At 55.9% G+C, this 16654-nt stretch overlaps 2 protein-coding genes across 3 annotated transcripts; both read left to right on the top strand.

The window, feature by feature from the left end:
* The first annotated feature begins 14 nt into the window (after positions 1 to 14).
* RPS19 (ribosomal protein S19) lies at positions 15 to 9030 on the top strand. Of its 2 annotated transcripts, XM_058529463.1 has the most exons (7): positions 15 to 78; positions 538 to 608; positions 886 to 986; positions 6184 to 6246; positions 6901 to 7084; positions 7602 to 7656; positions 8966 to 9030. In XM_058529463.1, exons 2-7 carry the CDS (start codon positions 538 to 540, stop codon positions 8990 to 8992), a joined length of 501 nt encoding a protein of 166 aa, XP_058385446.1. In that variant the 5' UTR covers positions 15 to 78; the 3' UTR covers positions 8993 to 9030. The 2 variants fall into 2 exon arrangements, with proteins under 2 accessions (XP_058385446.1, XP_058385447.1); XM_058529464.1 differs by lacking the exon at positions 6184 to 6246 and having other exon boundaries at positions 44 to 78.
* Positions 9031 to 11872: 2842 nt separating this feature from the next.
* CD79A (CD79a molecule) lies at positions 11873 to 16445 on the top strand. Its single transcript, XM_058529461.1, has 5 exons — positions 11873 to 12774; positions 14383 to 14697; positions 14949 to 15067; positions 15788 to 15856; positions 15991 to 16445. Exons 1-5 carry the CDS (start codon positions 12696 to 12698, stop codon positions 16102 to 16104), a joined length of 696 nt encoding a protein of 231 aa, XP_058385444.1. The 5' UTR covers positions 11873 to 12695; the 3' UTR covers positions 16105 to 16445.
* The last annotated feature ends 209 nt before the right edge of the window (positions 16446 to 16654 follow it).

The raw sequence follows: 16654 nt of genomic DNA, 5'->3' as shown, positions 1-16654 counted from the left end.
GAGACCCGAAGCCCGACTTGTGCGCCCGGGAAACCCCGTTGCTCCCTTTCCCCTGGCTGGCAGCGCGGAGGCCGCACGGTAAGGCGGGCGCTCCGGTTCGCTTTGGGTGCAGGGTGTCCGGGCCCGACTCTTCGGCCCGGAGCGCGTGCCTGGGGGCTCCGGGGCGGCCGCACAGGGCTGCCCCGCCCCTTGCAGCCGCGGCCACGTGCGAGCGGCAGGCCCGGGCATATTTGGTTGGCGCGGTCCGGAACCCGAGGGGACCTGATGGGCCGCGGGGAAGGCGGGGGCCCCCCAGAGTCAGGGGCCGGGGTTTGCAGCGTCTCCGCAAACGGGGCAGGCTGTGTTCGTGCGCCCTATGGAGGCCGTGGGCGCCCGTGAACTCTGTACGTCCCGCAGGCGCCGGGGCCTTCAGGGCGCGAAGTTGAAGTGGGGCCTTGGGAAGGAACAGGGTGGCAGTGTAGGTCGCGTGGGGCCGGCCTCCGGCCCCTGTCAGTCTCTCCGCCGGTCCTGGGTTCATGTGCTTGGTCCTTCCCTCAGATGCCTGGAGTTACTGTAAAAGACGTGAACCAGCAGGAGTTCGTCCGAGCTCTGGCAGCCTTCCTCAAGAAGTGAGTGTGGGGACTGGGGCTCGGAGGGGATGGGGCTGTCGTCTTTGCGTGGTCCCTCAGGGCCCGCAGTGTTTCTCTTTTCGGGTGGGGGAGATTTGAAGTCTCAGTGTGGAGTCTATCCTTGATACGTGAGGGCCGGGTTGTGGTTGAGTTTCAGCTTCTTTGTGTTCTGGAACACATCGGGCTCCTGCTACAGTTGTGTTGAGGGGAGGGGATTTGGAGGATGAAGGAGTTTGTGGAGAACTCTGAATTTTGCCTTTCACTGTCTTGGTCTCAGGTCCGGGAAGCTGAAAGTCCCTGAATGGGTGGACACTGTCAAGCTAGCCAAGCATAAAGAGCTTGCTCCCTACGATGAGAACTGGTTCTACACGCGAGCTGGTGAGAACTGGGGCCTTTGGCTGGGTAGTGGGGATCTGGGTGACGCCTGCCACAGACCATACCTCCCTATTCCCTGAGTTCTTACTTGCTCCCTCAAGATTGCAAGAGAGGAGAGAGCTTTCACTCTGTCACTGCATGCTTTGTGTGATATTCAGTAATTTTGTACTCTGAATCTGTTAATTCATTTGTAAAAGTTTTGTATGAGGACCCTTGGTTTTCTCTGAGCCTCAAGGGAAATCCAGGGACAAATGAGTGTTCATATATTGTTTAGAGGTGGTTTGTTTTAGAGAAAGGCATTATTCTCTCTATGTCAATGGGTCCGTGGAGTTTAGACTCTCTGAGATCAAATCCTTCTCTACCACTCAACTGTGTGATCTCTATCTGCCTGTGCCTCTTGTTTTTCCATCTCTAAAATGGTGCTAATGATTATACCAATGTGGGATTATGGTGAGGATCAAATAAGCTTAACACAGTCAAAATGCTTTAAAACATGCTTATTGCAAAGTAATTGTCCAAGAAAAGTCAGCTGTCTTATTTTTATTGCTCAGATGATCATGCTAGTTTTCTCCCTGTCTTTAACAAGTTGTTCCTGACTAAGTGATTGGGGATCTGGCCAGGTAGCTCCTTGCTCTAAATCTTGAGAAGTCCCAAGTGCCCAGAAGAAAACCTATGATCACCCTGTGACATTTGCCAGCACCCTCTTTTATCTTTTTCTTAATCTTGCAGTAATAACAACTTGGAAGAATTGAGTGTAGGCCCTAATTGCACAGTGCTAGTTCTTATCTGTCCTTGACATTTCAAGTTTCTCTAAGTTTTTACCCCCACCCCTCCCGAAGGCTTAAGTTGGGGATGAGGGGGTTAATGCTGTATTGTGCCTAGGTGGCAGCCTCTGCACAGGCCTTCACTAAGGGCCCTCAGCCTCTCAGATCTTCAACCTTCCTATGCTGTGAAGTGAGGGCTCGGTCCTGGCCAAAGCTTGTATCCAGATAGTAAGTAGGTGGGAAACGGAGTTTGGAAATTGACAAAACTCCAGAATGACCTTGAGAAGAGTTGGCCTTGGTCCAAGTTGCCCAGCACCTGAGAAGACAAGGTATTTTGTAGATTGGTGGTGCACCCATCCATCAGATGCCCATGTGCTCCACTCTGTTTCAGGCCCTAGGCTGGGCAAAGGGGCCAACCTGCCTCAGCCATGCCTCTCACCCTTGAGGACTACAAGGTCTCTGTGAGGTGGGTAAGGAGGGTGGCATATCCACCCACTCAGTTCTGTGCTTTTAGAAGGAAAATGGGGCTGGTGAAGGGAAGCTGACTTGACTTCCCTATGCACACAGCAGTGATGGGGACTGGATGAGACCACCACCACTGCATTCTCCATCTTGAGAAGCAAGGCTGTGTGGTCCTCAATTTCTTTGGCAATGCCACAAGAGTCAGTAGGTCAAGGCAGCTTTGGATCTAATATTAGGAGAAAGAATCTAATAGCTTTTCCCATTTGGTCAGGTGAACATACATATTTTGCTTAATCTGCACCTATCACAAACCTCCAAAGAAGGACTGGTGGTGTCTGTTTCATAGTTGACGTCAGGGAGGTTAAGTAACATGCTCAGGGTCTGCCCACAGGTGATGCCACCGTCCACCCCACCCTTGTCATCGCTTGGAGGTGAGGGGCTCCAGCTGTCTTTGGCAGCATTTTCTACATGGGGATAGATTGATGGGAAATGGGATTGAGAGCCTGGATAACACACCTAGATGAGCCTGCTGGTCATCTTTACGGTTGCTGTGGTCCTTTCCGCCCACCATGCCCCTTCTCTAGCATCTCAGTGGGTGTACATCCTCTGCGTGCCCTGCTGGTCTCCCTTACTTGGGGTGTCCAAAGCTCCCTTTTTGACCTCATTTTCCTAGCTGCCCTAGTGGCATAGGGTGGTGGTTCTAGACCAAGGTATGTACATCTTTGTTGGGAGATAGCCACGCCCATTTGTTTACATTTGTGGCAGAGGTGGAGTTGCAGTTGTGACAGACTACGTGGCTTACAAAGCCTAGGATACTTACTATCTAATCCTTTATGGGGAGTTTCCCAACCTCTATTCTAGAGTCTAGAGTGCTGCTGCATAGTTTGGTCAGCTCATAGTCTGGACAAGTTGTTGTCCTAGGAGATACTCATTTACCAAAGAGGGAACTGAAGTACAGACAGGTGAAGCCACCCTGGGAGTGTGTGGTGGGCTGACTCGAAAACCAGGGTCTGTGCCATATTTATTTTTTTCCTTCTTGGGGTCGTGGAGCTTGGCCTGTTTAGCCCCCTAAGGGGGTCGGGCCTAAAGCACAGGTAGGGCAGTGTCCTGGCCTACAACACTGAGTTCTGGCAGTGGAGGCTACAGGGCAAATTCTAGAAGCGTGGAGGAGCCAATGTGAGGTGGACAGGTCTTGGTCTCAGGTGGGAGATAAAGAGGCCCGAGGCAGAGGGCAGTGCCCTCCTCAGGTTGGTCTGGAAGAGGGACAGAGCGGTAGGAGTCAGAAGTCTCAAGGTAGTGGTGTAAGGGGTAGAGTGAGGTGGGGCTAGAAAGAACCTGTGTCTGGCAAGTGGAGGCCTCTAAGGGGAAGGACAGTGTCGTTCAACGGAAGACCACCTTAGGGCTTTGTGAAGGGGGTGGTGCAGTGTGGCCCTGGACATGCCTTTTGACCTCCAGTTCTCAGAAGGGTCTGCCTGGGAGGGAGGTGAGAATCCAGTGTGTCTTGCTAGGCATCCAGCAGTGAGCAACTGCTGAATTGGGACACCTGAATGCGTTTTACTGTAAGATGGAGGCTGGTCATCTCTGACCCCTGCACAGGACTGAGCACCCAGTCACGCTGTGTTAGTGGAAGGACTGAGGCCTGGGAGGCATTGCAGGAGCTAGTTAAGGGGTGAATCAAGGTCAGGGAAGTGGTTTTTTTTCCTTAGAAGTTTGGCAGAGAACGGTGAAGGGCAAAGTGTATCTGGGAGTCTTCCTTCCCTCACTATGACTCAGTAGGTCAGGATGGGGCCATGGATCTGAACTTAAAACCAGCTGTTGAGATGCTGAGTTGCCAAGATCCTTGAGAAGCCTTGCCTGGTCTGCCATGTGCTCAAGTGCAGTGTGACCCTGCCCTCGTCCGCCTAGTGGCCCAGCAGGACACGCAGCTGCTCTCCTTTGACTGGGCTCACAGTGGGGGCAGGGGCTACGTGGTCCCTCATTTACAGTTCAAGGTGGGAAGTGACTCCTTGACAGGGTTTCCCAAGAGGAGCGAGCAGGTCACCACCTCAAGGATGCAGGAGAAGACCTTTGGAGGGACTGAAGGAGAAGCCATTTGCGAAAGCACCTGGCTCGCTGTGGCCCTCATATACACCAGCTAGGATGACCTGGATTTACGTGGTTACAACTCCACTTCAAAAGGTGGAGCTGGGACCTGCCTCTCAAGGGCTGAGGAGAGGGGGTGAAAAAGAGGTCAGTATTTTGTACAACTGAATATTTCAACTGTTAACCACTTCTGATTTGTGAAGTTAATACTTTTCTTCCTTCTAATGGGTCAGGAAAATAATTATCACACACTAGGGTGGCGGAGAGGACCTTATAATATCTTGACACCACACCAGATGGTTTTACATGGTGTTAAAAAAAAAATTTAAACCCATCCCCCCCTTGAAGAAACTAATAGTTGGACTTCATCAGAGCGTATTCTCTGCCAGTCCCTGCTCAGGATTTAAGTGAGCCGTCCCCTTTAGTGCCGCTGCACGGACTACCTGAGGTGGGGGTGGACTTTGTCACAGCTGATGGGGAGCAGTGTTGGGATTCAATACCGGACAGCTCAGGGCTTGGCCACCCCTTTCCATCCCGAGCCCAGGTGGACTGGGCTGAGCACTGGTCCTGGTTTGGTAAGACAGAGGTTAGGCATCCTGTGTCTGGTGCGAAGCACTTCTGGACATCTGCGTGCTTCGTGGTGTCCATCTTACCCCTTTCCTGAGGTTGTCCTACTTTCCCCAGCCCTGGGTACAGCCCGAGTGGGAGAGCAGAGCTCCACCCAGAGCCAGGGCATGGCCAGGTACAGGTGCGGGAGGGATGGCAGTCGCCATTAGGCATTTGAGCTGGTCTTAAAGGGTGGAATCTTCCAATGATGTCACTTTACTGACACAAAGATTGTGGGGGTGGCTTCTGGCAGAGGGTGGGCAGCTTGATGCCTGAAAGAGGGGCAGAGCAATGGTGTAGGGGGTAGGTGGAGGACAAAAAGACCCAAGGAGTCGTTTTAAAATGAGCAGAGGCTGGAGGCAGTGAGACCGGGGAGAGGCTGCACAGTGGTCCTGGACAGGTGGTGAGGGTTTGGGCTGTGCTTTTGGCCCCTAGAAGCCCATTGCTGTATCAGGAGACAATCTTAGGGGCAGGAGGGTCCTGGGAACAAGTGGTGTGGAAGAACTGCTCTGGGAGGAGCAGCTGGAGGGGAGGAGGAGCCCACCTCACCTGGTCAGTCCCACCCACCCCCGGTTCACAACACTGGAGGGTCATGGATGTGGCCGGGTGCTCGGCTCTCAGCAGTAAGTAGTTATTGAAGGAATGAATCCTTGATTGCCTTGCCGGTCTTCAGGACTAAGAGTAGTCACTTGGGCAAAACCTAACGTGCTGGTTTCTCAGGGCCCTGGGGTGACCTGGAGTCTCTGCCCTTGAGCTCCCAGCCAAGTAGGGCCTGTGATGGCTGAAGTACCTTGGGCTCCAATTCCTTCAAATCTCAGTGGCCCCCTAAGGTAAAAAACCAGAGCAGTCTGGAGGGGCTGTCCGTCCAGAGCTGTGTGACGTAAGGCCAGTGAGTACCCTCTGGAGCCTGTTTCCTTTTTTTTTTTTTTTTTTTTCCTTTTTTGTGAGGAAGATAGCTCTGAGCTAACATCTGTGCCTATCTTCCTCTATTTTATGTGGGTCGCTGTCACAGCATGGCCTGACAAGCCAGTGCATCAGCGCGCACCCGGATCCAAACCCGGGCCGCCAGCAGCAGAGCGCACGCACTTAACCGCTACGCCACGGGGCCGGCCCCTGGAGCCTGTTTCCTTTTCTGTGAAGAAGACTAGCACTTGACAGACACCCATGGGATCCTCACAGTAACCCTCATCTGAGGGACTGTTTCTCCTGGTTCTCAGATGAATGTAGGTGACTTGCCAAGGCCACACCGTCAAGCCAGCTCCTAAGGCCATCTTATTACCTCATAGGAGAAAAGCTGGAAAGCAGATGGCACAGGGCCTGGCACATGGGTGCTCCAGGTGAACAGAAATGTGAGCTCATTTCCAAAGAGGCTGGCCGAAATGGACCAGGGACTTGCCAGTCTAGGGACAAAAATCCTTGTGATCACAGAGGGGGTAATGCACGTTCCGGGTTGGGAACATCCACCGCGTGAGGCATCGCCCCTGTCCTGGACCACTGTTACCCCGAGCTCTCCGGGGCTGAGGGGCCTCTGCACTTGGGTGGCAGTAGGTCCCTTCTCCACTCTCCTGCCTCTCAGGCCGGGGCACATGGAGACGGACAGTCGTGGCTTAAACACTTGCTAGGCTCTACCCGCAGAACCTCAGGTCCAGCCTCACAGCAACACGGCTAGGGCTGTAGCAGCTAAGAAAGTCGATCCTGGGGAGGCGGGTTCCCTGCCCAGTCACATGCTATGGCAGTCCCTCCACTGCCTGTGTGTCCCGTCTCCTAGGCTGGGCCTAGGGTGCAGGGCAGTTTGTGAGAGAGCTGGAGGTGGGGGTCAGGTACTGCGTCTTGGTGTGTGTGCTCATTCCCTCTGGCTATCAAAAGGTGAGAATTAGCTGGCACACAGAGAATTGTATGTGTGTGAGTTTGAGCCAGGCCCTTTGCTCAGCCTGCCTCAGCTGTGGAGAGGAGTTTCTCCGCCTGAGAAGGTTCTTCAAGTCTCTCCCTTGCGCCCCACCCAGCTTCCACAGCACGGCACCTGTACCTCCGGGGCGGCGCTGGAGTTGGCTCCATGACCAAGATCTATGGGGGACGTCAGAGAAACGGTGTCATGCCCAGCCACTTTAGCAGAGGCTCCAAGAGCGTGGCCCGCAGGGTCCTCCAAGCCCTGGAGGGGCTGAAAATGGTGGAAAAGGACCAAGATGGGTAAGCAAGGGAGGGGGGTGATGCAGGAGCCTTGGGGCCAGATAACCTACAATGAAGTTGTCAAGGGCGATCCCACTCCCCCCATGCAGAGGTGCTAGGTTTGTCCTGCACGGGCTGCACCTGCCCATCAGGCAGGCAAGGGATTCTGCAAAAAAGCAAACAGCAAGGGGCCTCACCCCGACCTCTCTGGCTGACTACCCTGGGCTCCAGGAAGGTAATTTAGCGACTGTCTGCTTTCATTAGCCTGCTCGTTAACTTTTCCCAATTGATTTTTCGGGGCTTTTGATCTAATCCTTGCACAGACGACACCCCGTCAGCTCCCAGGGGGGCTCCCACTCCTGCCCCCAGCTCGTTAGAATGCAGCCGACTGGGGCCCTCAATGGGACTTGGCTGGCGTCATGTGGTCCTGTGACCAGGTGCCTTCTTGGGAAGCCTGGCTCACATCAAGGAGGGGCCTGGCAGGGATGGAGTTGAAAGCCAGCACTCACTGGGGGCTGCATGACCCTTCTCTCCTCAGGGGCCGCAAACTGACACCTCAGGGACAGAGAGATCTAGACAGAATCGCTGGACAGGTGAGGCGGGAGTGCAAGCTGGGTTCCTCAGTCACTGCCCGGGCGTTTTCAGAGCCCAGGCTTTGTCGGATCAGAGTTCCTTCCTGGAGGGCGCAGCCAGTCTGGTGGGGGTCAGAGAGCTGCCGGGGGGCGGGGGGGGCCGTGTGCAGAGGAAAGAACATTTCTGACTGACTGCCTCCCGGAGCTAGTTGGAAATGCATGTGTCAGGGTGAGGGGAACCCAGGCCCAGGGTGCAGCTCAGCTAGCTTCTCGTATAGAATGTGTTCCAGCACACAACTCCCTCTTCCCAGGTCAGCCTTCTTACCGATTCTGGCTGCAATGTTTCCTCTTTTTTTTTTTTTTTTTTTTTTTTTTTGTGAGGAAGATCAGCCCTGAGCTAACATCCGTGCTAATCCTCCTCTTTTTTCTGAGGAAGACCGGCTCTGAGCTAATATCTATTGCCAGTCCTCCTCCTTTTTTCCCCCAAAGCCCCAGTAGATAGTTGTATGTCATAGTTGCACATCCTTCTAGTTGCCGTATGTGGGATGCCGCCTCAGCATGGCCGGAGAAGCGGTGCGTCGGTGCGCGCCTGGGACCTGAACCCAGGCCACCAGTAGCGGAGCATGTGCACTCAACCACCAAGCCACGGGGCCGGCCCTGCAATGTTTCCTTAGTCTTCATGCTTACTCAGCCTGAGATGGGGGGCTGGGGAGACGGGAGAGGCAAGCTGGCACAGAACTTGGGTCTCCATCCAGATGACTGGCTGGCTGGACACCTTGGGGCAGAGTCGAATCACCTGGAGCCAGTCTCCCTGTGTCTAGAATGATCTGTACTTGCCTGCCTCACAGGGTGGTGGTGAGGATTCAGTGAGCTACAGCAGCAAAAGCTCCCAGAGTTAGGCATGAACCCATGGTTGGTTTTCTTCTTTCTGTATCATTCACTCAGGCCTCCTAGGAGCCTTGGAGTGTTTAGTCACTTAGCTGTCAGGAAAAAATGTGGAATATGTCAGCTCTCTGGGAGTTGGGGGTGGATCTGGAAGGAGAAAGGTGAGCTCTTCCGGGGCAGTGCAGGGCCTGGCACAAACATCAGTGTGGGTGACAAAGGGCAGTGAGCAGAGGTTGGAATCTCACTCCAACACTCCCTTTCCTTGAGTCGCAGTTTATGTAGGCTTCTGTAAAATGGGGACACATCTAGGGTTGTGAGGATTAGATGAGATGAATACATGTGAAACTATGAATCGGGATGCCTGGTGGGTCATGGGTAGCTATTACAAAGTGCCTGAACACAGACCCTGTGACTGATCTAATTACTCGTCCATCTTTTCCCACAGGTGGCAGCTGCCAACAAGAAGCATTAGAACAAATGATGCTGGGTTAATAAATTGCCTCATTCGTAGTCCTGGTCTTCATCTCTCTTGATTGGCTGCTCTTTTTCTGTTTGGGGGCATGAGGAAGGAGCACTGCACTTCCCATCCTTTGTGAAAGAGAAGGGCTAGGGGTCCCTGGGTGGCGGTGGCACCCAGCAGCTGCGAGAGCCTGAGGCCCAGCGTTCCTGGTTCAAACAGTTCCTCCCCAAGCGGGCAAAATGCCCTGCTTGGGCTGGTGGGTGGGTGGCCCAGGCCCCAGGGGCCCTTGCACCTCCCCCACATCCTGCCTTTGCAATTTTCAGAAAATGAGAAACTGAAAGGAGTGGCTGTTTTAGGCAGTGGCCCCAGCTGGGGCCTTGACTGCGGAGGTGACACTGCCCCCTGCTGGAACAAAGCAGGAGGGCACCTGGGCTCAGATACTTCTTCCCTGGAAGGAGCTGCACAAGGGCAGACATCCCTGATTCCAGGCGGCCCCTTAAGTGCCTCCAGCCCCAGGTGATCTAGTATGCACCTCCTCTTGCTGGCCTACACCGGCAGGGTGGTCCTGCCTAAGCCTTCTCGAGGGATTTCAGTGGCCTTGGGCCCTAATGTGAAATGGAGCCAGTCGCACCGTCCCAGAGTTGGGGTGGAGTGCTGGAGGCGGCACGGAGCAGGCTGGCACCGGGCGGCCGCCTACACCCCCGAGGGAGGGGCGCGGAGGTTGAGCTCGCCTGGCGCTCGCGGCGCCGCTTCCACGGTATTGCACGGTGATTGGCTCTGGGCGCGAATGGCGCGGCAGCTCCGCCTGTGATTGGACCCCTAGTCGGGGAGGGAGATGCGAAGGGCGCCCAGTGGGCACGTGCCGAGCCCCAAAGAGAGGAGCTTCGAAAGGGCCCTCTTACCGCCCCACGTGACCAGAATCATTTCTCAGTCCGGGAGAACTAAGATGCTGTGCTTGAGTTGGCTTGGCCAAGGTTCCCACGGCTCAAATTAGTCCTCAGATCAGACCCATTTCCTTCCAGTGCCAAGCCTGGGCTTTCAGCTCCAAACAATGGGGTTCCAATTCCAACTCTGTCCCTAATGCGGTGCGACCCTGAGCAACTTACTTCCCCTGTGATCCTTCTGCTCCTTGTCTATGCTGCTTACTCCTGAGGGAGTCAGGATTTGGGGAGATACCATGTAGACCAAAGAGTCCTACACTGGGTGAGGAATGAAGGCGTCATCCCACCAGCTGGCCGGAAGTTGTCGGTGCTGGAAGATTTGTACTGAATAAACGCCTAGAGCCTACCACGTGCAAGGCACTTTATAAATACTACATCATGTAATACACCTGACCACCCTATGAAGTAGGTGCCAAAAAGCACCCGCATTTTGGCGATGGGGAAAGTAAGCCGTGCATTGGGTAATTTGCCCCCCTGATGCCACAGCTAAGGGGTGGCAAAGCCAGCATTTGTACCCAGGCAACCTGGCTCCAGCCCAAGGCTCTAGCCACTACGGTGCTCTGTCCCTCAGAAGTGAGAAAACAGGAAAACGAGGCCCAAAGGGTTATACTTCTGGGCATAGCCTTCGGCCAGTCACTCCCCATTCTGGCCTCCAGTTTCCTCTTTTGCCGATTGAGGATGAACACATTTCCCAGAGTTGTCATGAGAAAACACTACCAAGCATCTGGTTCCCACGCACAGAGCCAGACATCAGCGGTTCTGGGTAAGAGGGAGGTGGAGGTGCCCAGACTGGCCAGCCCCGCCTGAGAGGGTCTGCATTCTGCTGGCAGCGCCTCTCCAGCCGCTAGGGGGCAGTCGAGGGCCTGGAAACCGGCTCAGCCACTGAAGAATGCTAAAAGAGGTGAATTCCTAGGGCTGCAGCCTCTGGAACCAGGCTTTTCCTAGGTGGGGGTCCCAAGGAGGAACTGAAGCACAGAGGGGCTAATGACCTGCTATATAGCGAAGGGCCCAACAGAACACCTGCGTCCCTGGAGGGAAGGGAGGAGGGCCCTGGGGCTAGAGAAGGGGAACTGTGTCCTAGGAACGGTGCAAAGCACACTGTGTAATACTTTTACAGCCTCATAAGGCCGGGGGATTGTGCCAAGATTACAGGAGGAGAAACTGAGGCTCAGACGACTAGTCAGTTGGCAGAGCTGAGATTCAAACCCAGGAATCTTGAACTCTCGAGGCCTACGCTCTTCTGTGTGGGTGACAGTTGCATTTTTAAAAATTAGGAAATACTTCAAGCATGCAAAACAGAATACATAGTAGTGTAACAAAGACCCATGAACCCACCACCCAGCTTAAGAAGTAAAACAAGACGTAAAACTAAGAAGGACAAAGCCTTCTGGGTACCATCCCAGTCATACCCCCTGTCTTCCCCTAGAGGTAACCCCTCTCAGGAATTGGGCGTCACTCCCCTGCCTGGGGTTACACCTTTACTACAATCACATGTGTCCCTAACGGCACACGGTGTTGTTTCGCCTTTTGAAAACAAGTCAACTGTATCACGCTAAAATATTTTTTTTCTCATTTTCGTGTTATTCCTGAGATCCAGCCTTGTTGACACGTGAAGCTCCTCCGCCTGTTCTCCTGCTGTATATTGCTCCACTGGCTGGTTGTACCACAATTTATGCATCCAATCTCCTGTAAGTGGGCTTTTCGTTTGTTTCCCAGCTTTTGCTACCAAAACTCTCCCTGTGATAAATTTTTTTCCTACATGTCTCCCCACTGTGTGTGGTGGTCCCCTAACTGCTCACAAACATCTCAACAACCTCATGTCATTCCCCACCCGCACCCCACGGACCCCATTTCCCTCCCACTTGACCTGAAATGATACTCAAAGGAACGTGGGCACACATAAGTGACTTTGAATCTCTGCTCCACCTAACAACCAGGCAAGTGGCATCCCTCCTCTGGGCATCAGTTTCCTCCTCTGTAAGATGGGGGGTGGCCTACCTTGCCTCCATGTGGGGCGGTGGAAGTGAAAGAACGCCAAGAAAGAGCCCCTCATGTCTTTAACTCCTTGGGGGCCAGAAACATCATCTCATGTCACAACACCAGGGAGATCTTCTCAGCCTCATCTCTTGGATTAAAAATGCCAAGGCTCAGAAACGGAAGCCACCACCTCGTCATAGAGCTAGCTGGCCTGCCTCATTTATTCCTTGGGGGCATCAGTAGTAACCAATGTTTCCGGAGCACCTACTGTGTGCCGGGCCCTGTGTTCAGTGCTGTGCAAACACAGCTCCTTTAAATTCTCGTTTCCAACCCCAAGAAGTGAGGACATGGAGGCTCAGAGACAGGACAAGGTTTGCCCAAGGCCAGTGAGGGGCAGAAACCAAGCTCGGAACCAGCACCCCGACCACCTGTGTGCGGTAGGCACCTCAAACTCTGGCTCCCTCGGGCTTCCTTTCCAGGGCTCTGCCAGTGATGAGCTTGAGCTGAGCCAGGCCTTGAACCGGCCTCTTCCTCCCACCCAAGCAGCCTCCCCTCAGGGGAATTGTGGCCACCGCAGGTGCAGGGAGCGGTTCCTCTCCACTCACGGCCTGAAGCGGCGTACTTGAAGTGGTGTACTGCCAGGGTCTGCCCAGCAGCCGAAGGGCCCAGCATTGGGGCCAGTGGAGCCCATCTCCGGCAGGGCTGGGCAGGAAGTGGGGCGGGGTTTGGGGCCCGCCGAGGTGGGATCTGGTACCCCAGGAGTGCTGCGACCCAGACGGACCAACCCACTGGAGAAGATGCCTGGGGGTCCCGGAGTCCTCCAAGCCCCGCCTGCCACCATCTTCCTCCTCTTCTTGTTCTCCGCTGCTGGCCCAGGTATGTGGCTAACAGGCGGGTGCTGGGGGGAGGTGGTGGGGAGACTAGGGAGCCTGGAGAGGGCACAGGCAGAGGGAAGGGCGCTGGGGGGGGGGGGGACAGCAGGAAGGGTAGCCAGGAAAGGCCCTGTAGAAGCCGCGTCTGTCTGCTTGACTGTCCCAAGCTGGCTGAGGAGAGGCTGGAGGGGGCTCAGCGACGTTGGAAGGACATCCACAGCCCCATGGAGGGAGGCAGGGGCGAAAGAGAGACGCCTTCCCCACCCCCTCATCCGCACAGGTCAAAATAAGGAACTAAGGTCACCCTTGACTGAGCTCCAGAGCTGGGGGCAGGAAGGGGACCTGGCGGTAGCACTCAGCTTCAGAGGGCAGAAGAAGCTATCTCCTTTTCTGCCTTAAATTTCAGTCCCTGCTGTGTAGGGAGCGCCTTCTCAGTGCTGGGGAGGGGGCGCCTCATCGACACCGCCCCCCTCCCCTCTCCCTTTGCAGTACCAGCTGGTGGGGCTGTGACCACCCTGTTTGGCTGACAAGTTCAGAGAGGGGGGCGGTCACTCAAGGTCACACTAGGAGCTGAGATTGGAGCCCGCGACCCTGAGGTTACTGCCTCTTTCCCCACCTCTTCCTCCTCCTCTCTTCTTCACCTCACTTCTCCTCCTCCTCCTCCCTCCAGAAAAGGCAGAGCCAGCCATGTGGACAGGCCCGGGAGGGCTGAGGCTGGGGCTTCCCTGAGCAGCCACCCTGGGCCACCCCTGGCTGCCTCTCACCAACCACCCTGCTGAAGCCCTCCCCTAACCCCTTGCCCAGCCCACTGAATGCACTCACCTCTGACCCCCAGGTCGACACACGCAAGTCACAGAGAATAAGGGACAGGCCTGGGGTCACAGGGCACAGCAGGCCGAAGATTGGCAGGAAGAGGCCCAGGGGGCCCAGGGTTTGAACCCCCAGCCACTCCTGCTGCCCTGGTGATGCGGGGCAGCCAACTCCCTGGGCCTCAGCCATCCCACCTATAAAATGGGGATAGTGAGAGAACCTACTTTTAAGGGTTTTGTGAAGATTACACAAGATCAAGTGCCAGGTGCAGGGCCAGGCTGGGTAGACCAGGAGGGCCTTCAGGAGGAGGTGATGCCCATGATTCCAAAAGGAGCTGCCTAGGCAGGGTACTTCTAGCACGAGGGAACCAAATATCCAGACACCAGCGAGTTCAGTGGGGCCAAAGCACAGAGCAGGTGTGGGGCGAGTGGCAAGTGGTAGCACTGGAGAGGCGAGTGGGGACCCTCAGGGGTGTGTCACCACCCCCCCGTGTCTCACTCTCCTCCCCAGGATGTCCTCACCTCTCCCCAAGTTGCATCCTCTCTCCTCCCAGGGTGTCTCACTCTCCTCCTCTAGGTTCCTCCTCACCCCCATCAAGTGTACGTTATCCTAATTCTCCCCACAGAGGCACCTTCACTCCTTGCTCCTAACACCACCCTCTCTCCCCCGCACTTCTCTCTCCTCTCCCAGGAGTGTCCTCATATGCACCCCACACACACACACCCAGGGGTGCTGCAGCTGCAGAGGCCAGGGCTGGGCCTGGTCCCTACCTGCAGCCCCTGACCCATCCTCCTCTCTGCAGGCCCCGGGTGCCAGGCCCTGTGGGTGCACGGGGGCCCGCCATCAGTGACAGTGAGCGTGGGGGAGGACGCCCGCCTCCCGTGCCCATACAACAGCAGCAGCCCAGGCAGCTCCGTCAACGTCACCTGGTGGCGCATCCTCATCCTCGAAAAGAAGAACCACACGTGGCCCTCAGTGTTCCTGGAGCACAGCAAGGTCACCAACGGCGAGCTGATCATCCCACAGGTGAACAAGAGCCACGGGGGCATGTACAGGTGCCAGGTGGAAGAAAACAAGAAGGTGAAGCACTCCTGCGGCACCTACCTCCGCGTGCGTGGTGAGTGCCTGGGCCCTGGCCCCGAGGTCCCTCTGCAGTTGGGGACGCTCAGCATCCTCATCTGTGACGTGGGGATGGGGCCAGTGCCGTAGTGGGCATCCTCACCTCCGGCTCGCACACACTGACCGATTTTCACATCTGCCCAGTGGGGGCTTCAGTGGTCCTGGGCCTGGTTGGGCGGTGGGTGGGGAGGGCCAGGAGGCCAGGGAGGGCCGGAGGTGCCAGGGCTCTGAGCAGCACCCCCCTCACAGAGCCGCTCCCCAGACCCTTCCTGGACATGGCGGAGGGCACCAAGAACAACATCATCACAGCCGAGGGGATCATCCTGCTGTTCTGCGCTGTGGTGCCTGGGACGCTGCTGCTGTTCAGGGTGAGCCACTGGGGACCAGAGCTCTCTGAGTCTGAGGGTCCCCACTTAAAACTCGAGAGAATGACAGCACTCACCTCACAGGGGCTGTGAGGACTAAATGAATTAATACAACGACAGGAGTTTACATGGTCCTGGGCCCAGAGGAACGTCCTTGCTCAGTCTTCCCTCATGGTTGTACACACTCTCCCCCCGACCCAGAGTGCCTCACTCTCCCCCGCCCCGGTGCCTCACTCTCCCCCCCCAGGTGCCTCACTCTCCCCACCTAGGTGCCTCACTCTCCCCCCAAAGGTGCCTCACTCTCCTCCCCCAGAGTGCCTCACTCTCCCCCTCCAGGTGCCTCACTCTCCCCCACCAGGTGCCTCACTCTTCCCCGCCAGGTGCCTCACTCTCCCCACCCCCAAGAGTGCTGTAGCCCTCCAGATGTAGCCCAGGCCAGGGAAGATGGTGGCTGGGTGTCCTCCCAGAGTCTCTGACCTGAACCAGCCTCTCTTTAGGCCACAGGGCAACTACTGCTGTTTACTATTATTGTTGTTGTTATTCATGTAAGGCAGTGAAGACAGCAGAAAGGACACTGGCTTGGCCTCAGAGAGACCTGCCACTCACTGGATATGTGGCTTTGGGCATGTCCCTTACCCTCTCTGGTAAAGCACCTCCTGGCATCCAAGAGGTCTGCAAACATATTCCATCCCCCCCTCACTGAGGCTCCCAATCCCCCAACAGAAACGATGGCAGAACTTGAAGTTTGGGCCGGATATGCAGGATGACTATGAAGATGAAAATCTTTATGAGGTGAGTGGAGGGTAGGGACAGGTTAGGGTCAGGTGCATTGGGGGGAGGTCACATGGGGTTCCTCCCCAGTGTTGGCTGGGGGCAGGGACCTGGGCATCAGGACACTGAGGCCCATCACCACGTTTCCACCCCAGGGCCTGAACCTTGATGACTGTTCCATGTACGAGGACATCTCCAGGGGCCTCCAGGGCACCTACCAGGACGTGGGCAGCCTCCACATCGGAGACGTCCAGCTGGAGAAGCCGTGACCCAGCTGGGCTGCCCCTGTCTGCGGTGCTTCCAACTCGTGTCTGACCCCACATCCCTGGAACCCGCTCTCTTTTCACAATCTTTCCTGGGAGTGTCCTGACTCAACTTCCCGCTTAGGAGTGTCCACTCTTCTTCCCTCTAGACTGTCCTCATCTCCAGCTCACACCCTAACTCAATCCTCCCCCTGCTGCCTTTCCCAGCCTCCCCCCCAACCCCCAGCGGGTAATGAGCCCTTAATTGCTGCCTCTGGGGGAGCTGATTGTAGCAGCCTCGTTAGTGTCACCTCCCCCTCCCTCCTCTGTCATGGCCACTTAGTGATAATAAATCCTTCCCAACTGCAGACCTTGGCAGGAGTCATGGATCTCACTGGGATCGGCCCCCTCCTTCTCTGGGACCCAGGAGTCCCGGCCCCCAGTCCCTTCCTCCCTCAGACGCAGGATTCTGAGTCCCCAGCCCCTGCCCACTCCCCACACCTGGGACCAGGTAGCCAGTCTTGGCTGCCTCCTGAGAGAAACAGGAGTGTCTTGGGGAAGGCCCCGCCCCAGGCCA

The sequence above is a fragment of the Diceros bicornis genome, chromosome 34, assembly GCF_020826845.1.
Source record: "Diceros bicornis minor isolate mBicDic1 chromosome 34, mDicBic1.mat.cur, whole genome shotgun sequence".
NCBI lineage: Eukaryota > Metazoa > Chordata > Mammalia > Perissodactyla > Rhinocerotidae > Diceros > Diceros bicornis.
The sequence above is the reverse complement of the archived record's forward strand: the minus strand, read 5'-3'. Positions and strand labels throughout refer to the sequence as shown.

What these genes read in the sequence shown, in the direction of transcription:
- RPS19 (XM_058529463.1), top strand. Translation starts at nt 538, where the DNA reads ATGCCTGGAGTTACTGTAAAAGACGTGAACCAGCAGGAGTTCGTCCGA. An exon ending in TGCTCCAGGTGAACAGAAAT is followed by an intron (nt 6,247 to 6,900) that starts GTGAGCTCATTT and finishes CGCCCCACCCAG; the next exon opens with CTTCCACAGCACGGCACCTG. An exon ending in TAGACAGAATCGCTGGACAG is followed by an intron (nt 7,657 to 8,965) that starts GTGAGGCGGGAG and finishes CTTTTCCCACAG; the next exon opens with GTGGCAGCTGCCAACAAGAA.
- CD79A (XM_058529461.1), top strand. Translation starts at nt 12,696, where the DNA reads ATGCCTGGGGGTCCCGGAGTCCTCCAAGCCCCGCCTGCCACCATCTTC. An exon ending in CACCTACCTCCGCGTGCGTG is followed by an intron (nt 14,698 to 14,948) that starts GTGAGTGCCTGG and finishes CCCCCCTCACAG; the next exon opens with AGCCGCTCCCCAGACCCTTC. An exon ending in AAGATGAAAATCTTTATGAG is followed by an intron (nt 15,857 to 15,990) that starts GTGAGTGGAGGG and finishes TTTCCACCCCAG; the next exon opens with GGCCTGAACCTTGATGACTG.